This window comes from Delphinapterus leucas, chromosome 19, assembly GCF_059928025.1.
Source record: "Delphinapterus leucas isolate spDelLeu-1000000601 "Yukka" chromosome 19, BTC_Dleu_Yukka2, whole genome shotgun sequence".
Lineage (NCBI taxonomy): Eukaryota > Metazoa > Chordata > Mammalia > Artiodactyla > Monodontidae > Delphinapterus > Delphinapterus leucas.
In genome coordinates this window covers 7,773,887-7,796,079 of record NC_143147.1, presented here as the reverse complement: position 1 = coordinate 7,796,079, position 22,193 = coordinate 7,773,887, and the positions used below count along the sequence as shown (strand labels likewise).

Here is a 22,193-nt window from a genome sequence, read left to right as displayed (position 1 = left end):
CTACAGCCCAGGTGGGGAGTTGCGGACAGAGCTGGGCTCTGAGGGCCAGCGGCACCCAGAACGGGGCGGGCAGCCTCGGTGGAGCCCCAGCTTGAGGAAAGGCAGGGTGTCCACGGGGAAGGGGCCATCAGCGCGGTCCCAAGCAGGGGAGCCTGGGGCCCTCGGGGCACAGGCAGACCGAGGGGGCTCGGAAAGGGCTTTGAATGCCAGGCCGGTGGTGGAGGGGCGGTGAGCAGGGAGAGGGCAGCAGGTGGGATGGGGCCGGAGCCAAGGGAGGGGGTGGAGAGGGGCTCCCTCTGCCCAGCGCTGGCCCGAGACCCTGGAGCCCTGAGCTCTGGCAGATTCGCTGCTCACGACCTGGGTCCGTGAACTCAAAATAAAAACAGTAGAAGAGTAGAAGGATGCTCATCAGAAATCTCATTTTCTTTCCAATTACGACTACTGTTTTTGAAGCATCACACATTCTTTTTTCCCATTTCTTCCCTAATTTTTCAGAGCTTCTGCTTTGCGGGCTCAGCCAGCCCCTGGGCACTGACCTGCCCTGTGGCCACGAGGGGCGCCACGCTCCTCTGGGCCTCCGTATCCTTGGTGGGGAAGGGGGGCATCCGGGGACGGTGTCAGGCGAAGTAGGCGTAGAAGAAGACGTTGACACACACGAGGAGGATGGCGTTGAAGCCACAGACGCGGGCCCAGAAAGCATGTTTCTGGGATGCTCGGGGGTCACCTGGAGGGGGCGGGAGGTGGGGACAGATGAGGGCCACAGGCTCCCACCCGGGGCCCTTGCCTCCAGACCCGCCGTGGGTGGGAGTGAGAGGGAGCGCCTTAGGGTCACACACACACCTGTTTTGGCTCCCGAGGGCAGGTCCTGAGCCAGGGTCCACCAGGTAAGGTTCTCGATCTGCAGGGAAGGGTGAGGGTGAGGGTGAGGGTGGCGGGACGGGGGTGGGCCCAGATGGGATCAGGGGTCAGTGATGGTGAGAGGGCAGCCAAGTTCAAAAAGGGCCAGGAACCAGGGCCAGATGGGGTTACGGGTCAAGAGCTAGAAAATTCCTGAGTCGGAGAGGGTCAGGGGTCAGGACAGGCTCACCTGGATGCCCTGGGGGGCTGGCGTCAGCAGGCTCCCAGCCACCACCACGGCCCCGCTGAGCACGAAGAGAGCCACGGCGAAGTGCAGGTAGTGGATGCTGTGGAGGATGGCAGGCCGGTCCTCGGGGTGGCCGCAGGGTGGGGCCGGGTGCAGGAACTCCAGCACCAGCCTGGTGGCGCCCACCGCCAGCCCCGCCATCAGGCCCCAGAAGGCCCCCTGGGGGGAGGAGGCAGGGCAGCTGGGGCCTCGGGAGGAAGGCCAGGCTTCCCCCCGACCCAGGCACACAGGCGGCAGGGGGAGATGTGCGCCCAGCCCCACCCCAGCTCTCCCCAACCCCACCTGCTCGTTGGCCCGCCGCCAGAAGATGCCCAAGACGAAGACCGCGGTCACCGGGGGGGCCAGGGAGCTGGTCACCGACTGCATGTAGATGAAGAGCTGCCCACTGTTGGAGCCCTGCAGGACCGGGATCCAGGCCACACTCACGCCGATGAGCACCACAGTGACCAGCCTGCGGGCGGCAGCAGGCAGGCCGTCCCTCGAGACCTCTCCTCAGCCCTGCCTCGCCTCCCACTGGTCCCTAAGGCTTGCTCTCCATCTGTCCCCTGCTGCTCCAGCTCCAGCCTCCTCCCTGGCCCCTGTCCACTCCTCCAGGGACGTGGCCGATCTTGTCCTCTCCAGACCCTTCCATGGCTCCCTGCCGCTGGCAGGAACCGCCCCTGACTCAGCCTGTGTTCTCACGGTCATACCTGGGGTCTCACAGTGGCCCCCGTGGCCCCCCGGTTCTCCTGCCCACCTTCAAGGCACCGTCCCAACCTCTCTGTGCTTGCTGTCCATCTCCCACTCGCGGCGGCAGCAGCCTCATCCTGCTAGTTCACTGCTGCATCTCCCGGCACACAGTGGGTGCTCAATACACATCCTTGACTGCATGAATGACCCCCTGCCCTCACATTCAGGCCAGACTGACCTCCCAGCGTTCCTCTAACCCTGGTGGGCCTTTGAAGGCACCCCCCACCCCCCACCCCTACAGCCCTTGGCGACCTCCAGCCGGAGTGCAAGGTTTGGAGCCCAGCAGTCTCAGCTGCGAAGCCCCTTCCCTGGCCCACCCTGCGTGGAATCCTCCTCTCCGCTCCTGCCTGCCTCCCGCTGGGCGTGCCTCCCACCCCCCGCCCCCGCAGCAGGGACACCCTTCACTCGTTCCTCCACGAGGCATTCATGAGGAGCCCACCGGAGAGCAGGGCGTGGCTTAGGGACCCAGACTTGGTGCCGAGCAGGCCTGGTTCCTGCCCGGCACCCAAAGTGGAGCAAAGAAAACAGATGAGCCTGTTATCCTGTGCTCAGGGCTGTGCTGAAGGAGCCCAGAGGAAGCATCCATCCAGGAAGGCTTCCAGGAGGAGGAGACCATGCAGCTTTGAAGGGGTGTGGAACCTGGCTAAGGGGACAGAGCTGGGGCGAGGTGTCCGTATGCCTCTCCCTGGCTGAGAGCCCCTCGGCTGTGTCCTGGGTCAGCTGGACGCCCCTTACCCTCAGAGGTGGGTGATGCGTGAGACCCCCTGGAACCCCGGACAGCACAATAGGAATGACAGAGGCCATGTGTGCAGCTGGGGCGGGCCCGCCTGCCTCCTGTCCTTCCCTTTCCTTCCACGCCAGGAGAGGGTGGAGGAAGGAGGCACCCCCTTGATTAGGGCTAATTAACCCTCCGCCTGGCAGGCAGCCAGCGCTGCCCGCTTCAGAGGCACAGGCAGGCTCCACCCTGCCCTCCTCCAACAGGCCTCGCGTCCAACACCAGACTCAGCATCTCTTGTGGGGCTGGTCTTCTCCAGCCCGGCCTAGAGTGGGGCCCTGGCCCTCTTACTGCCCTCTTGGGTTTGGTCTGATGACTCAGCCGCCACCAGGCTGTCAGAGGGACCCCAAACCCAGAGGCTGTTCCTTCTGCCTGGAATGCCCTTCTCAACTCCTCCCCCAGCAAAACCCCCTTGTCCACCGAGGCCCAGCTCAAGACCCTCCTCCTCCAGGAAGTCTTCCTGACACCCTGCCCCCCCCCACTCTGCCGTCAGGATGACTGGCCCCCTCCACTGCCCCTGGGCTGCAGCCATGGTTGCAGGGGAGCCCCTCAAGGGCTGGGGGGGCTCTGAGACCTCTCTGGGTCCCCTATGTTGCCCAGTTTGATGCAGGGTCCCAGGGAGGGCCAGCAGTAGTGGACTGAATAACAGAGAAGGGTGGACAGAAGGGGCTGCAGGGGAGGACCGGGGAGTGGGGCTGGGGGCTGGCAAAGATCGGGGCCCCAGGCATGAGGCGGTCACGGCCCCAGGCTTATGATAGCTCCTCTGGCCCCTCCAACCTGAGGAGACCTGGGTGGGGGTTCCCCAGCATCCCCGTGATGGCCTCATCCCAGGCTCAGGGTGCCCTCTGCTGCCCTGCGCTCTGGGAGTCCCATCTCTCCTTGGACTGAGGCTCCAAGGATCCAGAGCCCACACAGCTGGAAACACAGCTTGAACAGCGCTGTTGGGCAGGGAGCAGGCTGGAGGCGCTGGGGGCTGTCCTGGTGCTTCAAGACGGAGGCGTGGTAGGGCTAAGCCCTGGCCGCACACCCAGCACTGGGCCCTTTCCACCCCACCGACCTGGCAGCTGAGATAACTGGGGCCCAGAGAAGGTGAGCAGCCCGGCCCACATCACACAGCCGGGTGCCCACAGGCAGGCTGGCAGGGCCCGGGGCGGGCTTACCTGGGTGGATGGGTGAGAAGGAGGGTCAAGGGTGCCCTGTGGAGGGCTGAGCTGGCATAGAGGGAAGACCGGCTCAGGACTCTGGCTTCAGGTGGGAGCGGGAAGCTGGGAAGTAGCAGGCAGGGGACGTGGAGCCGCCAAGGGGGGACTGAGGCTACCAGTGTCCAGGCCAGGGGGCCGAGGCACGCCCTGGGCGGCAGGAGGACGTCTGGGCCCCAGTTCCCGGGAAGCCGGGGCTGGAGGGGCTCAGGGAGGAGCTGGTCCAACAGGGGCTGGGAGGGGTGGTCCAGGTGCTGACACAGAAGCCGCCGGGGAGCCGAGGGAGAGGCTCCCTGTTCTGGACGAGGTCTGAGCTGCACCTGAGCTCACACCTGCCAGCCGGCGTGTCCCGACAGAGGCCGGCTGCTTTGCATCACGGGCTGACTGCCTGGAGCTCCAGGAGACCCCACCCTGAGGATGGGCGCCACAGGCTCCCGGCTGGAGGGGGCACTGCTGCCAAGCCCAGCACCAGAGGGCCGGGTCCCCCTTGACCGGCACAGTGGGGACTGCATGGCTTGGAGGGAGACAGGCAGGGTGGGACTCCTGAGAGGGCATCGACTCGTCTTCATCCATCACTGAGTTTCACCCCTAAAGGACTCCCGGATACTCGGCCAAGCTTGGGGATGGAGGGCTGTGCCAGGCACAACACCCCTCCCCCCATGTGGAGGGGCATCGGGACACCAGTGGGACCGACAAGGCCTACATGTGCTATGGGAGCGAGGCTATAGTTCCTGTGGGAGGCTTTGAGGGGAGGGGGCTCATTCCTTGGTCTCAGGTATCAGGGAGGGCTGCCTGGAGGAGGGGCACTTGAGCAGAGTCTAGAAAGATCAGGTGAGTCATCAAGGTAATAAGGAGGGGACAAGTAGGGCTCGGAAGAAGTAGGCAGAAGCTCAGTGGGGCCAGGGGCACAGGGGCCAGAGGGACAGCTATGGTGTGGGTGTGGCTACACCTGAGTGCTGGCTGTGGCCCTCTCTGGGGCAGCTGGGAACCGTCATGGGGGCTAGGGGCTCAGACCTGGGGAAGGCAGATCTCTGCGTGGTTAGGGAAGGGGGCTCTCCCTGGCAGATTCCCTCAGAGATTCCGCTTGGGGTAAGAGATGCCTCCAAGATGGGGGCTGTGGCCGTGAAGGGGTGGCCAGGAGAGCGATGTGGAAGGTGGGAGGGGTAGAATGTTCTGGTCTCTTCTCTCCTCTCCTTCCTGGTGTCATCCTTTCTCCAACTGGCAAACTCCTACTCATCCCTCAAAGCCCAACTCTGCTGGGGCCTCATGGGCTGGTGGTGTGGCTGGGGAAGCCCTCCTCTCAGCCCCTCCCCCATACCGTCCCACCAGCAGCAGCTCCCGCTCCCTGGCACGGGGCCGCAGCCACTTCCAGATGTCCATGGTGAAGAGCGTGCTACTGCTGTTGAAGATGGAGGTCAGCGAGGACATGAGAGCGGCCATCATCACAGCGATCATCAGCCCCCGCAGGCCTGGGGGGACAGGGGCCTCTGTGACCCTGCCCGGGCCGCGCCCCCGCCCCTGGGAGCCCTCCTGCCCAGGCCCCGCCGTCTGACGCCCCTCCAGGTCCCTGCAAGTAGAGGCCCAGGAGGGAGGAGGTGGGGGGGTTGGAGGTGGTGGGAGAGAGACCCTGACATGGGAGGCTGGGGACAACGGCGGGGCTCCCGCGTCTGCTGCCTGAGCCTGCGGGCTGCTGGCAACGGGGATCTTTTCTCAGCCTCTTGCTTCTACAGAGCTTCCAGTTGACAGAGCACTTTCACACCCAGACTTCATTGGACGGTGAGGAGGTGGAAACTCAGAGAGGGGAAGAGAGTTGCCCGGGGATGCACAGCAGGCCAGCGGCAGAACTTAGGGGTGGGGCGGGGGAGTGAGGACAGCCTGGACGGGACCCTCAGCCTGGAGGCCCTGCCCTGGGCAGGGCCCAGGGGCCCAGGGCCTGGGGTTTCCTGCTACTTCCTGTGCGTGGCCACACTGTCTTGTTGGCTCTGTGAGAGAGGAGATGTGGTTGCCCAAAGAGGAGACAAAAGCCGCCTCGGTCATGGGCTGAAAACGAATAAGGGGCCCCCACCGAGGTGGGCGAGGCCCTGCTGTGCAAAGCCTGCCGGGGGTCATGGGCTTGAGAGGGGCTGGGTGTGCAGAGGACTCAGTGATGTGTGGCTTCAGGCTGGTCGCCTCCCCTCTCTGGGCTTCAGTTCGAGTCTGTCTCCAAGGCTTCCTGTGCTTTTTCTTCAAGTGTCTAAGCACCTCCTCCACCTCTGCAGATTCCCTGTCTGTCCTCCACACCCCTTTCCGCCACCCCAGGATAAGCCACCTTCCCTGAGGGCTCAGACTTGCAGGTGCCATTGCTTGCCTGGCCCTGGTTCTGCGTCTGACCTGCTGTGTGACTTCCAGGCATCCCATGGCCCTCTCTGTTCACTTAGGCTAACTGAGGTGGGGCCCAGAGGAAAGTGAGTTAAATCATGGTTTTCCTGCAGACATTTCTCCAACCTCCTTCCCTTGCTCAGGGAGGTGGATTAACTTGGGGCTTATTCTCCTCCTATTTCTCACACAGGGAGCTCAACGCCTGGAGAGGGGTTATGGCTCACACGGCTGGGTGTCAGCGAGCCCCCAGAACAGAAGGGGCAGACGAGGCCCCGGGGTGGGAAGCCACAGTGCAGCCAAGCCCCGTGCCGGTCAGTTTCCCTGTGCGGCTGCGTTTAATCCCAGCAACCATGCTGAGGGGTGGCCCGGGACAAGTCACTTTCCTCTCTCTGTGCCTCAGTTTCCCCATCTGTAAAACGCAGCTAAGAACTCTGCCTCATAACCTTACATAAGAAGCAGTTTGTGGGCTTCCCTGGTGGCGCAGTGGTTGAGAGTCCGCCTGCCGATGCAGGGGACACGGGTTCGTGCCCCGGTCCGGGAAGATCCCACGTGCCGCGGAGCGGCTGGGCCCGTGAGCCATGGCCGCTGAGCCTGCGTGTTGGAGCCTGTGCTCCGCAACGGGAGAGGCCACAACAGTTGAGGGGCCCGCGTACCGCAAAAAAAAAAAAAAAAAAAGAAGCAGTTTGTGAAAGGGCCTAACACCCAGCAGGCCTGAAAGAGGAGACAGTGGCAGCCTTTCTGGAGGGACGGGCCAGCACCGGCTAAGCGAATGAGCCTTGGGCGCAGACCGCCTGAGTTCAGAACCCAGCTCTGCAGCTCACTTGCCACGTGACCTTGGCCAGGGCACCCTGGGTCTCAGTGTCCCCATCTCTAAAGTGGGGATGATGAGGGACTTCCCCGGTGGTCCAGTGGTTAAAACTCCACGCTTCCACTGCAGGAGGCACACACGGGTCTGATCCTTGGCCGGGGAGCTAAGACGCCACATGCCGTGCAGTGTGACAAAAAAAAAAAATTAAAGTGGGAATGAAGGTCACAGCGCCCAGGGTTCCTGAGAAGAGGACGCGAGTTAGCCGCATGTGACGCCCCAGGTGTGGCACCTGGCGCACGGTGGGTGCCCTGTGTGTCTCCTATTATTACCACTTTCCTCACGCTATGCTCATCCCACCTGGATGTCACACAGAGTCACGCTGGATCCAGAGTGGGCTCCACCGCCCCCAGGGCTCCTCCCCGGACCCAGCTGGAGCCTCACCTGTGGGCATCAGCTCCATGACCAGCTTGGGGTAGGCGATGTTGGAGCAGCCGATCTCGGCCCCGCAGGCCCGCAGGCACTCAGAGGGCACCACACAGCCCACGTCATCTGCGCGAGAGGGATGCCTAGTGTCCCCCGCCCGCCCCTCGCCCGCCCTCCCTGGGGTGGGCAAGCCCCGGGCTGAGGACAGGAGCCTGGCCGCACCCGCTCTGTCACCATCTGCCACCAGCGGCTGCTGGGCCCTGGGCCTCAGTTTCCCAGCCTGGGTGACGAGGCGGGGGCCGGCCTCAGAGACTACTCTGGCCCTTGACACCCTCTCCTCCGGCCTGCTGCCCATCCCGTGACCCCAGCTCCCTGGCCCACACCAGGCCGGCTCCCCTGCAGGGCAGCCCCGCCCAGGTGAGGCGTCCGGTCTCCTTCCCCCCACCTCCTGCCCTCAGCCCTCCTCCCCAGAGGGGCAGGTGGAGGCCCCCCACCCGGGCTGACCCCTCAAACAAGAAGGGAGCCCAGAGCTCCGCACAAGACCCTCCAGACTCCCAGCTCCTCGGGCCGGTCTCCTTCCCTGCCCCTCTCCCCGCACCCCAGCCTCCTCCCACCCGAGCCTTTGTGCTGGGTGCTGCTCTCCCAGGCCCTCCCAGGGGCGGCTCAGAAGTCATCGCCTCCATCTGAAATAACCCCCCTCCCCCATGACCCCCTCCCCCCTCTTCGCTCGTTTTCAGCACTTCACCTCCCCTGGACAACTGGGGCTGTCGGCACGGGAGGTGGTTCTGCTGCAGACCCTCCCCCGTGGCGGGGGCAGCGCCCACTGCTCGCCCTCTGAGTGAACAAGGATTGAGTGGATGGCCCAGACCTGGCCTGAATCTGAAATCCCAGACTCCCCACCAGCCGCTGGAGCCTGACCCTGTTCAGGGCCTGACGGAGGGGGGCCTGGCTCCCGAGAGCCGGCGGAGGTAACAGATAGGGTCGACCCACGTGCTGTTGTTCCTCTGGGAAACACTCTTTAAACACCTTTGGCCCCTGCCCCCTGGATTCTCAGCAGGGCCCGCAGAGGAATGCACAGAGCAAGCAAACACAGAGACACAGAGATGTGGGGATGCGATTGTGGGGAAAGCTCAGGAACAGCAGCCACCGCTCAGCCGCGCGGGCACAGGGGCCTGTTTGGGGGGTAACGTTTCCACGCGTGGGCATTGATGTTTCCGTGACTTGGAGCCCCTGCGCGGACCGGGCACTCCTGGGTTAACGCCGCTCCTTAGATGCCCAACCCACCGTCGAGGGTCTCAGGCCCCCTCCCCGGGGCCAGAGGGGCTGGAGCGGCATCATCCCCTCCCCCATGACCCACGTCCCCGAGTGCCAGGCTTCCAGGGCATCGGCCCCGCCAGGCCCCCACCCCTGGCACCTCCGGCTCAGTGTGTCCCACTGTCCTCCCTCCTGCCACAAGGTGGGCACCAGCTCCTCACGGCCTCCCTTCCATCCTCTCCATCCTTCCAAAGTCACCGCTTGGCTCACATCACTTACTTCTCAGGAACCCCCTCCCCGCCATGACATTCAAGGCCCTGGACAACTGGTCCCAGGTCCGGTCATCCCAGCACCGCGCATTGGCCACCCCGACCTGCTTGCAGTTTTTCACACACGCCCAGCATGCTGACGCCTCTGTGCCTTTGCAGATGCAGTCTCCTCCTGCTGCTCTGTCCCTACCCTCGCTCACCTCCCTCTTCATGGCCTGCTGCGAAGGGCTTGCTCTCCGAAGCCTTCCACAGCTCGTCCCCACCCGCTAAGGCAGAGTAGCTTCCTCCCAAGGGCTCCTAAAGCCCAGGGTTGAATCACAATAGTTTGTTTGCATATTTTACGCCCTCCACCAGACTGGGAGCTCCGCAAGGTGGACACTGGCTTCGAATCATCTCCTCTCCCAGGTGTCTCCCTGTCCAGGGCTGGGCCCAAAGGAGATGCTCTGTGAACAGTTGTAAATGAATGAATGCGTAAACAAGTGAATGGTTGGGAACAAGGGGAAAGGCACAGAAGGAGAGGAGGAAAGGGAGAAAGGACCCCACAAAGAGCTATGGAGGAGTTCAGGCACTGTTTGATCCAGCCGCCCTACCCTACCACCTCCCACCCACAGCTATGCATATGAGAGAACTCAGGAGCAGAAAGGGCATAGCTTTCCTAGGACACATAGTCAGACCTGGGACAGAGCCTGGGGTCCCACGGTGGGACTCTGGGGCCACTGGGGTTCAGGTGGGGGCAGGTGACAGGTCCCTCGTGACAGGTTCTGGGCTTGGACTGGCTGGCTCTGGCACCGGGAGGACTCAGCCCTCCTGGGAGGGACGGGTGATGCGTCACGGCCACATGATGGCTCAGAAAGGCCAAGTCAGGAGATTCTGCCTGGGTTGCAGCCCATTCCAGGCTGCCAGGACGGGGCCTGGCCTCTGGGCGCCTCGGGCTTGCCAGCCTAAGCAGCAAGCAAGAACCACCTCTCCTTTGTGACAGCAGCAGAGGTGCTGCCACCTAAACAAAGTCTCCCATTTGTGCCAACTCAGGAGGCAGCAGCCCCAGGCCAGGGGGACCAGGGGACTGGGCAAGGGGCCTGGCCTTGCCTGAGTACCGGATTCCACGGGCCTGGGAGCTCCCCGCTGGGCTCCACCTTGACATCAGCACCCCTACCCAGCCGGGGCCCACGCCAGAAGCCTGAGGGCTGCCTCTCTCCTTGCCCCCCACGTCCTCCCTCCCTGCGGCCAATGCCAAGTCCAGCCACTGGGCTTGGGGACCAGGGGAGCTGCACCACCTCCCCCCTCTAACCCACCTCCCCTAAAACCGTGACTCTGCCCACTATCCTCCCTGCTCACAGCCTCCTGTGGCCTCCATCCCCTGCAGGAGGGATCAGGGGACTCTAACTGTGCACTACAGCCTCTGCCCACTTGGCCACCTGGACCACTGCCAAAATTTCACCCTAAACTCTGGGCCTCTGTACCCTCTCCCTGGAACACCCTTCTCAAACCCAGGGAGCTCATACTGATTCCTCCCAGCTCGTTGTGGATGTCTGGGCTCTACAGGCTTTGAGGAAACACCCTCCACGGCACCAATAACTCTGTGACTTGTGTCCTTCCTGCCTCTCGATAGACTGTGACCATGAGGCCCATGGAGAAGCCCGGACTCCAACAGCGCACGGCACAAGCCAATGGGTGGCAGGTTCTGCCTGTGTTTGTTGACTGACTAAATGACCCTCTTCCAAGCTGGTCATTGGACACACCACCCCGAGGGGTAATCAAGGTGCTCCCCACTCCCAAGCAAGCCTGGCTTATCCCTGGGAGCCAGTTCAGATGCTGATATCACAGGAGGGAGCACACAGACCTGGCTCTGAGTCCAGTTCTCCCAATCCCTTACTATGTGATCCTGGGTATTTATTCTCTGGGGCTATTTCTTTCTCTGTAAAACCCTTCTGGGGACATCCATAGGCCAACAAATCAACTTCAATCTAAATTTCATACCTTACACAAAAAAATTAACTCAAAATAGATCACAGATTTAAATGTAGAACTATCAGACTTCTAGGAAAAAAGTAGGAGGATATCTTCGGAACCTAGGGCAAGGTGAAGAGTTTTTAGACTTAACGTCAAAAGTGTAATCCCTTAAATGAGAACTTGATAAAATAGAACTCATCAAAACTAAAGCTTTGGGACTTCCCTGGTGGTCCAGTGGGTAAGACTCCACACCCCCAATGCAGGGGGCCCGGGTTCGATCCCTGGTCGGGGACCTAGATCCCCCATGCATGCCGCAACTAAGAGTTCACATGCTGCAACTGAGAAGTCCGCATGCTTCAACTAAAAGATCCCGTGTGCCGCAACTAAGACCCAGCACAGCCAAAATATAAATAGATAAATACTTATTTAAAAAAACAACAACAACTAAAGCTTTTGCTCTGCATAAAACACCTGTGGGAAGGATGAAAAGAAAAGCTGCAGAAACAAATTCAGTAAAGTCGCAGGAAACAAGATCCATACATAAAACCAGCTGTGTTTCTATACACTAACAATGAACTATCAGAAAAAGGAATTAAGAAAACAATCCCATTTACAGTAGCATAAAAAAGAACAAAATACCTAGGAAAAAATTTAACCCAAGGAGGTGAAAGGCTTGTACACTGAAAACTGTAAGACGCTGAAAGAAATTGAAGAAGACACAAAAAAATATTCCATGCTCATGGATTAGCAGAATTAATATTGTTAAAACGTCCAAAGTGATCTACAGATTCAGTGCAATCGCTATCAAAATACCAATGAGGGCTTCCCTGGTGGCGCAGTGGTTGAGAGTCCGCCTGCCGATGCAGGGGACAACGGGTTCGTGCCCCGGTCCGGGAGGATCCCGCATGCCACGGAGTGGCTGGGCCCGTGAGCCATGGCCGCTGAGCCTGCGCGTCCGGAGCCTATGCTCCTCAATGGGAGAGGCCACAGCAGTGAGAGGCCCGCGTACCGCAAAAAAAAACAAAAAAACAAAAAAAAACAACCCAATGATATTTTTCACAGAGGTAGCAAAAACCATCCTAAAATATTTGTATGGAGCCATAAAAGATCCTGAGTAGCCATAAAAGATCTGGGACCTTAAGAAAGAAAAACAAAGCTGGAGGCATCACACTCCCCGATTTCAAACCAAATCACAAAGCTATAGTAATCAAAATAGTGCGGTATTGGCACAAAAACAGACACACAGATCAATGGAACAGAACAGAAATAAACCCCTCGCATATATGGTCAAGTGATTTACGACAAAGGAGCCAAGAATATACGATGCGGAAAGGACAGTCTCTGCAACAAATGGGTGTTGGGAAAACTGGACAGCCACAGGCAAAAGAATGAAACTGGACCCCTATCTCACACCACATGCAGAAATCAACTCAAAATGGCTTAAAGATTTGAAAAAAGACCAGGAATTGTGAAACACCTAGAAGAAAACATAGGTGGTAGCTCCTTGACATCAGTCTTGGCAATGATTCTTTTGGATTTGACACTAAAAGCAAATGCAAAGAAAGCCAAAAACAAACAAAAAACCCCCAAAACAAACAAGTAGAAAACAAGTGGGACTTCATCAAACTGAAAAGTTTCTGCACATCAAACGAAACAATCAACAAAATGAAAAGGCAACATACAGAATGGGAGGAAATATTTGCGAATTGTGTGTCTGATAAAAGGTTAAGATCCAGAATATGTAAAGAACTCCTAAAACTCAATAGCAAAAACAAAAACCCACAAACAGACCCCAGAAATCTGATTTAAAGATGGGCAGAGGAACTGAACAGACATTTTTTCCAAAGGAGACGTACAAATGGCCAACAGGTACGTGAAAAATACTTGTACAACATCGCTAATCATCAGGGAAATCATCACACCTGCAAGAATGGCTATTATCAAAAAGACAAGAGATAACAAGAGTTGGCCAGGATGTGAAGAAAAGGAAACACTTGTACATCGTTGGTGGGAGTGTAAATGGGTGCAGCTACTATGGAAACAGCATGGGGGTTCCTTAAAAAATTATAAATAGAACTACCATATGATCCAGCAATCCTGCATCTAGGTTACATATTTTAAGGAAATGAAATCACCACCTCAAAAAGATATCTGCACTCCTGTTCACTGCAGCATTATTCACTATAGCCAAGATACGGAAACAATCTAAGTGTCCTTCAGTACTTATAATAAACGGATAAAGAAACTGTGACGTTTACATATATAAGAAAATATTATTCAGCCATGAGAAGGAAAGACATCCTGCCATTTGCAACAACGTGGATGGACCTCAAGGGTGTTATGCTAAGTGAAATAAGTCAGAGAAAGATAAATACTGTATGATATCCCTTGTATGTGGAAGCTGAAAATGCCAAACTCGTAGAAACAGAGACTAGAATACCATGGAGTACCAGGCAGCAACAGAAAGGAACACAGCCATACACACCAACCCGGATGAATCACCAGAGAACAGATCAGTGGCGGCCAGGGTTAGGGATGGAGGTGTGGGTTTGGCTGTAGAGGGACAGCTCTCCATCTTGATTGTGATAGTGGTTACAAAAAACGTACACATGTGATAAGGTTGCACACATCTACACACACGCACAGAAACAAGCACACGTAAACTGGTGAAATCGGAACGAGATTTCTGGCTGTGGTATTACTACACTATGGTTATGCAAGATGACACCATTGGGGGAAACTGGGTGAAGAGTGCATGCAAGCTCTCTGTTGGTTTTTTTTAACAGCTTTCCATGAATCTATAATTATGGGCAGGCAGCTGGAGGGCTGGAGGCCCTTCAGCCCTGAGAGCCAGGACTCCCTTCATGAGCCCCAGGGCCTCCGTGCAGGGGAAGAAAAAAAGGAGAAGCTGAGGCCAGAGAAGGTCTTGTCTAGATCCCCAGTGGCAGAGGCTGTAAGTCAGGCTTCAGGACTCCCAGGGCAGTGCTTGGCCCTGGGACCACCTTCCTCCCCCTTCTGACCATGTGCAGGGGCGGGGGCGGGGGGATGCAGGTGTGTGTGCATGTACCTGGGAGGGGCTGGGGGCACTATGTTCAGACACACTGCGAAGCCGCCGGGCCAGGGTGGAGTGCAGCACTAGAGGGGTCAGCGATGGGGACCACAGGCATGCTGGGGCTGGGACACCGCACCACTGCTCGAGGCAGCAGACCCAGGGAAGACGCTGACAGGCAGATGGATGGTGGTGAGGGTCCTGGGGGAGGGGGGTTCATGGGCCCAGGCCCAGTGACATCAACAGCTGGCCCTCGGCAGCAAGAGAAGTGTCCTCGGGGCCCCAATCCCAGGTGAGCACAAAGCAGCTCCATGCAGGGCAGGTGAGGTGATGGTGGTGGCAGGACTGGGCCAGGTGCCTGGCTGGCTGCCCGTGGCACGCAGCGGGATGCCGGCCGTTGTCAGGCCAGGTTTCGTGGGCTTTGCTGTCCCCACCCTGGCAGCCTGCTTTCAGATGTGGTCCCCACACGCCCCCAGAACCGGGGTCCCAAGCCCCAGGACGCAGGGCAGAGGGCTGGACCTGACCCCAGCCCACAGCCGCCCTCTGAGGCCCTCCCTGCCCCCGGGTTCATCATGCAGGACCAGTCCTGGCTGGGCGGGGCTCCCAGAAGGGAGCGGGGCTGGGACCTAGAACTGGGTACCTGCTCTGTCCACACCAGGCTCTTTGCAGGCTCCTGAGGTCGGGTCAGACCTGCCCCACCTCTGCCTTGGTGGCTCCCAGCCCGGTCCCGACCCTACTTCCGCAACTGGACAGCTGAGCATCTGCATGGACTTCCGTCCCACTTGGGAAACTGGACACAGTTAGGGTGGGACCAGGGTTACCAACAGGCTGGGGGCTGGGTGTGCTAAGGCCGTTGACTTGCTGTGTGTCCTCAGGAAGAACACTGCCCCTGTCTGGGCTGCGATGTTCCAGGAGCTCTTGGACTTGGGTCCCTGAGCCGTTCAGAATTCGGCTACCTGGGGCTGGTGGCAGCGGAGGAGATAGACACACACCGCCCAACGTCTGTGTCCGTCGCGGGTAGGGGTGAATCGGTTTCCGGCTCCGCCCCCGGTCTCACGTCACCGCAGGTGGCGGCAGCGGGGTGGGCGAGGCGGCACTGAGTCACAGGCCGCCTGTGCACCCGCTCCGCCCGCGCCGCCCGGTAAGCGAGACCTGGCCCGCGCCCCCGACACCGGGCCCCCCGGCGACCCGCCCGCCGGCGCGCTGCCCCGAGCCTCCTCCGCACAGGCCCCTCGGGCTGCCGATCGCGGCGCCGGGGGCTTTCGAGACCCCATCCCATCCCGGAAGCCCTCGGGATGCGGGGCGCCGCCGAGCAGGGCCAGAGGTCGTCGGAGAGCGGACGACCTCCTGCCCCTCTAGGAAACTTCTGGGAAGTCCCCTTCCTGGCCTAGTTCCCCCCAGAGGTCGCCCTGGACCTCCGGCAGCTCCAGAAATCCTCTGAGACGCCGGCCCCCGTCCCCTGCAGGTTCCGGCACCCGGGGCGGGAGGCGTGCCGCCCACACACACCCCCCGCCGGCCCCTCCTCCGCGCGGCCGCCCCTCCGCGGCCCCGCCTGCGCTCTGACCCGACCCTGCGGCCCGCCCCTCCCGCAGGCTCCCGGGGGCAGAGGATCGGCGGCGGCGGCGGCGGCGGCGGCGGCGGCGGCGGCGGGAGGCCCCAGAACGCGCTGCGCCAGGCCGGCGACCGGGCTCCAGACCTGCTGAGCGTGCGTCCAGCCCGCGGCAGAGGCGCCCGCCATGGCCTTCTCCCAGGTGCAGTGCTTGGACGACAGCCACGTCAACTGGCGCTCCAGCGAGGCCAAACCCGAGTTCTTCTACAGCGAGGGGCAGCGGCTGGCGCTGGAGGCCCTGGTGGCCCGCGGCCCCGACGCCTTCTATGAGGTGCTGAAGCGGGAGAACATCCGCGACTTCCTCTCGGAGCTGGAGCTCAGGCGCATCGTGGAGACCATTGAGGTGTATGACCCCGGCTCCGAGGACCCCCGGGCCAGCGGCCAGCCCCGGGGGCCCGAGGACGGCGAGCTCGGTGACGGCGAGGAGGGCAGCGGGGAAGGGGGGGCCCGCACCGAGGCCGAGCCGCTGCCCTCGCTGGAGTACTGGCCCCAGAAGTCTGACCGCTCCATCCCAAAGCTGGACCTGGGCTGGCCGGACACCATCGCCTACCGGGGTGTGACCCGGGCCAGCGTCTACATGCAGCCCCCCATCGACGGGCAGGCCCACATCAAGGAGGTGGTGCGCAAGATGGTCAGCCAGGCCCAGAAGGTGAGCCAGCGCGAGTCCCCGGAGAGGAAGCGGCAGCCTCGCCGGCGCCGAGCACACTCTCACTCAGAGCCCAGCCTGGTCTGTTGGCTGCCTCCCCTCCTGCCTTCACGGGGCTCCTTGGTTTCTTTGCAGAGGGGTAGGGCCCCTGGGTCCTCTGAAAGGTGACAGCGGCCGCCCCATCTCAAAGGGCCTTTGTGCATTGTTGGGGGGTGCTGCTGACTTCCCCAGACCTGGCGAGCAGGTTCCCCAGACGAAGGTGCTGCGATGGGGTGGGGCAGGGAAGATCACGCGGCTTTCTCTCACGGCTTTCTCTCACTGCCCCTCGGGATGGCTCTGATTCACACCTGAGAAGCAGGAGGCTCCCAGGCACACGCGCCTACATGCCGGGAGCTTTCTGGCGATGCTTCTGTAGGGTGGCGGAGAGAGGCTGGGGCGGGAGGTAGGCATGGAGACTAAGAGGTAGCCTGAGTCCGTCTGAGGCTGGCTTGGAGATCCAAGTTCAAGCGTGCCTGCTTCCTGGCCGCGCTGGGTGACCCTCCCTGAGCCTCTCGGTGAGCTTTGCAATGGCAGAACCTTTCCAGGCTGGGATGTGAGGGATGGCGATGGTGCGGACCTCAGGGGTGGGAGCGGAGCGAGTCCAGATGAGGGTCGTTTGCCTGGACTGGAGGAACCTCAAGCGTTGTCCGGACCTCCCCTGGAGCGACCCCTGCCGAGCTGTGCAGTGTGCTGGCGTGGGTAGCCATTCGTCTGGCACACTGACACGCGTTCTGAGAAGGGGTCTCGCCCCTGGCAGACAGCCAGGCCTTGGCTGGTGAGCGGGTGCTTCTTCACGCTTCCGTGGTTTCAAAGCACATTCTGAGATGACTGATAAGGCCTGCCTCGTGAGCTGTGTTGAGGAGGCTTCTGAAGCCAGGTCTGGGCTCAGGAGAGAGCAGTGAGTGCTCAGCAGTTCTGTCCTGGCCTTGGCTTGTGGGACGAGGTATTTCTAGCAGTTTAACACTTTCAGTCTTCTGGGTCTGCTCAAGACCCAAACGGTGGCTTTGGGGACCGTCCTGGAGGACAGACAGGGGCCAGGGGAGCTCTTGGGCACAGAGAACAGAAGTGGGTAGGAGCTGACAAGGTGGCCATGGCTTAAGTTTCCAGAAAGGTGGAGTCCCTGTCCCCCGAAGGGCCTGGCTGGGTCGGATAGCCTGTGTTGGGGAGCCTGGCCCTTGGCCTGGTCCCAGGCAGCTTTGGGGCTTCGGGTTTCTGGTCTGTAAAATGGAGGTGGCGAGGATGAAAGCTGTGAGGATGGAGTCCGGTGACTGAGTGAGAAAGAGGTGGAGGAGGGCGGGGAGGGGCCTTCACCGTTTTCAGGCTGAATAACCCACACCACTCCTGCTGTGGGGTAGGACGGTGCTGCTGACGTGGGCGCCTGGCTGGAGGTCATGGGACCCAGTCCCCCGGGAGGGCCTGTTGGGATCCCATTACCCAGCCTCCTCTCCCTTTTTAAAACTGGGGAAGTTGAGGCCCTGGGTGGGGACTTGACCTGCGGTGCCCGGGCTCCTCCCCGCCCCCCATGGCCCTGCTCCCCACCAGGAGTAGGACAGAGGCAGATCCCAGATCCCAGAAGGCACAGGAACAGCTGGAGAGTCTAATCTCCCCCAGACAGAAAGACAGACGGCCTGGCCCAGTGATGGGGCCAGATAGGGGAGCCTGAGGCCATGCTGGGCACCGGGGCCTCCTCCCTACGTCTCTCGTCTCTATGGCCGGAGCTGAGACCCAGCCACCCCATGCAGTCCCATGCCCCCCCATAACTTAATATGCTCCCCACAAAAGCCCCCCAAGATTATCGGCATCACCTGTGTAAGGTGACAGCCAGGAGGAAGTCCTTCCCAGATCTGAACCCCGGTCTGTGTGGTCCCAGTTGGTGCTGTCCTGCAGCCCCCAACAGGTGGGACAGGTGGGCATTGCCCCCTGCTTTCATCCCTCCTAGAGGGAGGCTCACTGATGCCACCCCTGCCCCCACGCTTAGACAGCAGGGAGCCACAGGCCCAACAGGAGGGGCCCTCAGAGGCCAAGTGCCTCCTCTCAGACGGGGACACCAAGGGCGGAGGACGGGGATTTGTTCACATCTGTCCCCTGCTTTCCAGCCTGCATCTTCCCTGCCATGTCCACCCTGGGGCCCATGGCCAGTGTGGGGTGTGTGTGTGTTTACGGGCTGCCCTGATAACCGGAGGTGCTGTTCATTGAGTGCCGGGCACTATATAATCTCGTGTAGCGTCATCTGTTCCATTTTTAAGATGTAGTAACTGAGGCCGCACTGGTGAACCCCTGCCAAGGTCACCTGGTTAGCTCTTGGGTGGAGGAGTGGGGAGGGACCAGACCTGTGTTGTCCTCAGACTCTAGGACAGGTCCCCTGCCTGTCCTGCCCTGGCCTTGGCAGGATGCAGTGAGAGGCAGGGCAGGGAGGGGCAGCTCATCCAAGCTACCTGCAACCCTCCCATCTCCCCTGCTCTGCTGCTTCCCAGGCTCCCAGGGGCCGGGCTGTGACGCTGATGGATGCTGACAGGGTGTTTTGCCTGGGCTGCCCGCCTGTCTGCTGGGAGCTCTCCCTACCTTATCTCTCCCCGTGAATCACCTCTTTTCCCCTCACCCCCGCATCCTCCTCTCACCCCCAGTACCAATGCAGGGACAGTGGCCTCTCTCCCCCACCGGGATGGGGATCCCGCTGTCCAGCTGCCTGGACAAGATGTTGGCCCCCTGCCCACCAGGGCGCCTGGGCTGGAACTGGTGGTGTTGAGTCAGGGCGGCCCAGCCCACCGCCTCCTCAGCCTGGCCTGTCGTCAGCACAGCGGGCCGACCCTGGGGCAGGGAAGTGACACAGCACACATTCAGCCCGTCCCCGCCGGGAGCGGCTGTGTTCCCATCAAGGCTAACGCTGAGTCCCCCCATTTCCCAGGAGATTAGACTGGAACTAATGGGCCACAGTGCCAGGAGCCAGGGGTGCTGGGGTCAGGTCCCTGCTCTGCCTCCACCACTGTGTGACCTGGCACAAGCCCCAGTCATCCCATCTGTAAAATGGGTATAGGCATTGAAGCCTCTTAAGGATCCCTTCAGCTCTGACACCCTGCTGCCCTGTCCTTCTGGACTCCTCTGGGACGAAGACCAGTGGGTCCAGGGTCTGGGACGAAGACCAGTGGGTCCAGGGCCCTGAGCAGGCCCCAGAGATGGAAGGTCATCTGCTTGCCCCTCCCCCAGCCCCCGGGAGCCAGTGATTTATCCAGGGAAAAACCTGCCGTGGGGTTCCAACTGCATACCAGAGGCCGGGCCTGTAGCATCACGCCTAGGCTGCTGCAGCCTCTGCAAGAGAGGGGTGAGGCTGGACTGGGTTGGGCTGGGACTGGGGAGGGCCTGCCTCGGCCAGAAAAGGGGGTAGATGCTCTAGCAAGTTGTTGATCCAGGAGATGCTAAGCACCACTCCACCCCCCCCCGAACCCCTTCACCAGGGACCCCAGGGGCAGGGGTGGATCGTGTGCGCGTGAGGAAACTGGGGGAGCACGAAGGAGAGTGAGTGGTGAAGGCTGGACCAGAACCCGGAGCTCGTGCCTGCCAGGCCAGGGGCATTAAGTTTCTTGCCCAGGGCCACACAGCAGGAAGGGCCTGGAAGCAGGTTCCACAATGCCCGCCTGGCCCCACGTCTCTCCTGTCAGGCCCCTGCCTTCCCACACTGCAGTCCTGGCTCACGGCTTGGCCCCAGGAGAATAAAAGAACTTAATGAGGCATTTATGAAATACCAGCTGTACATGAGGTGCTGAGCGGGCACCTTCCCTGCCTGGATCCTCCCAACTCCATGGCGTCAGGCATCGTCCCTTCCATGCGGGTGAGGAAACTGAGGCTTAGAGGGGCTCACAGAGGGCAGATAACTTGTCGCCAAGCCGATCCCTGGAGGAGCTGGCCCAGAGCCCAGCTCTGAGGTCAATGAGCCCCCGTTTCTCTGGAGAAGCAGCGTCTTGGATGTTCTTTCTGAGCCCTGCCCCTCTTGGGAGCCGTGGAGCCTTGCTGCGGGCCCCCAGCTTGACTCAGGGCAGTAAAAGCATTTTCACGAGGCTCCTAGACTCTGGGCTCCGGCAGGGGCAGAAGTCTGACCACACCAAGGCCTGGTGAGCACAGGGTCATGGGGGGCCAAGGCCCCTGGGACCAGGAGGGGGGCTCTTGCTGTCCCCAAGCAGGTGGTACCAGCACAGCCTCGACGCCCTGAGAGGTCCCAGGGGCGGCCCAGTGGACTGTTCCCAGGGACACACTGGAGCCCAGAGGGGCAGCGCCCGCGCAGCCTCATGCAGTGGGTCTGGGGAGCACTTCCCAGCCCGGAGCCCCACCTGCCAGGTGGCGAACCATCTGGTAACATAATCCCAGGGGTCGGCCTCCCGTCCTCTCCAAAGGCTTCCTACCAGCGGTGTTTGCGTCTTAATTGAGTCTGGGGAGTCAGAAGCGGCTCTGCCAGCAAGGAGGGCTGGCACCTCTGGGCTGGGTGCACGCCAGGCTCCTGGGGCGCCCAGGCGGTAGCCCCACCCCGGCCGGCACTGCCCTCCCTCCCACGACCCCGGGAGGCGGGGCCTGTCGTCACACTCACATCATAGATGATGATACCGAGGTTCAAAGTGCGCCAGGGCCTGCTGAAGGCCACACCAGAGTCTTGGGTGGCAGGTCTAGACTGAGCTCCTGGTCTCCTTGGTCCGGCAGGCTCGCCCTGCAGCCGAGGGTCCTCACCCTGGACCAGCAGAGGCGGGCAGTCCTCTCAGAGGCCCCTGGTTCACCCGGCCCCTTGCCGCATGACCTTGGGCCTCACATTCTTCATTTGTAAAATGGGGATCGGGCACTTGTCTTAATTAAGGCAGTAACAGTCATGAGAATGCTCAGTGCGGGGGCAGGACTGCGCCCTATTGGGACCATTTCCCACGTCCAGGCAGGCCCAGCCGGTGGGCCGCACCAGCCTTCTTCACGAGGCCCCGGTGATCCCCAGGCTCACGCCCTTCCCAGATTAAATGCCACGTGGGGCGGTGGTGGGAAGGCAGTCTTTCTCGTATCACAGGACCCCGGCCACGTTGCCCAAGTTAGCCACTCCGCCTCTCTGACCTTCCGTCCTGTCCTCCTCAGTGCCACGTGATGCCAACACCTGCCCCAAAGTTGCGGCGAGATTGACATGGAAAAAAAGCGTGGTGTCTGGCACGGATTCAGTTCTCTTCCCTCTGTCCCCATCCACGGCCCCTCTGGGAGTAGTCTGGCTGGAGAAGTGGTGAGCCCCCCATCCTGGAGGGTTCAAGCAGGGGCTCGGGAGAACACAGCAGAGAGCACGTGGGGCTCCAGTGAGCCAGGAGCCTCTGCCCTGCCGGCTGGCTCTGTGACCTCAGGCAAGTCCTCTCCAGGTCGGTCCCTGGGGGTTTAGGGTGCTCCGTGACCCCACAGCGTCTGTTGCTCTTGGATCCTGGAGAAGCTGAGCTTTTAAACATCTTCGAATTTGTGAATCTACGATTTTCCAGTTTGAAAATCCTTGGCTCGTGCCATCCTCTGAGACTGTGGGCTGGGCTGGATCCTGCGCCCGGAAGCTTGGAGGACTCCGAGGCCCCTGGGGGCTGGCAGGAAGAGGGAGGGGCTTCTGCCCCTGTCTCATCCGCTGGGCACAGCCCTGGTCAGCTGACCGCATGCTCCGCAGCCTCTGGTCTCTGCAGCATTCCTGACTGTGGTGAGGAGGCTGACGTATCTGGGGAAGGCCAGAGACTCGCCACGGGGCTGGGTGGGACGCGCTTGCGCTTCTTGACCCCTTTCCCGCTGTAGCTCCTTTAATTGGCCTTAATGAGGCTCCTGTCTTAGTGCAGAGGGAAGGTGCCAGAGCTGATAACCGTCAGAGGGGTGGGACTACAGGTCTTCCAATCTAACTCCCCCGTGACTGAGGAGAAGGGAGGTGCTTTGCCACAGACCCCACCCGCCCGTAAGGTGG

At 60.9% G+C, this 22,193-nt stretch overlaps 2 protein-coding genes across 5 annotated transcripts in view; one reads left to right on the top strand and one right to left on the bottom strand.

Moving 5' to 3' along the window:
* Window positions 1-400: 400 nt before the first annotated feature.
* Window positions 401-22,193, bottom strand: part of SLC5A10 (solute carrier family 5 member 10) — a 55,309-nt gene continuing 33,516 nt past the window's right edge. For both annotated transcript variants that reach the window (XM_022560797.3, XM_022560795.2), the window contains 6 exons: window positions 7,455-7,562; window positions 5,166-5,316; window positions 1,427-1,595; window positions 1,088-1,303; window positions 841-898; window positions 401-724 (listed from right to left, as the gene is read on the bottom strand). In XM_022560797.3, the coding sequence (XP_022416505.2) occupies window positions 618-724; window positions 841-898; window positions 1,088-1,303; window positions 1,427-1,595; window positions 5,166-5,316; window positions 7,455-7,562 (809 nt within the window). In that variant the 3' untranslated portion in view covers window positions 401-617. The remainder of the gene's footprint in view (window positions 725-840; window positions 899-1,087; window positions 1,304-1,426; window positions 1,596-5,165; window positions 5,317-7,454; window positions 7,563-22,193) is intronic.
* The window catches only part of SACK1G (scaffolding CK1 anchoring protein G), a 30,490-nt gene continuing 23,328 nt past the window's right edge, over window positions 15,032-22,193 (top strand). Inside the window, exon 1 of one of the 3 annotated variants that reach the window (XM_089900228.1) lies at window positions 15,032-16,216. In XM_089900228.1, the coding sequence (XP_089756354.1) occupies window positions 15,695-16,216 (522 nt within the window). In that variant the 5' untranslated portion in view covers window positions 15,032-15,694. The remainder of the gene's footprint in view (window positions 16,217-22,193) is intronic. The other 2 variants (XM_022560785.3, XR_016388827.1) reach the window with 2 other exon arrangements.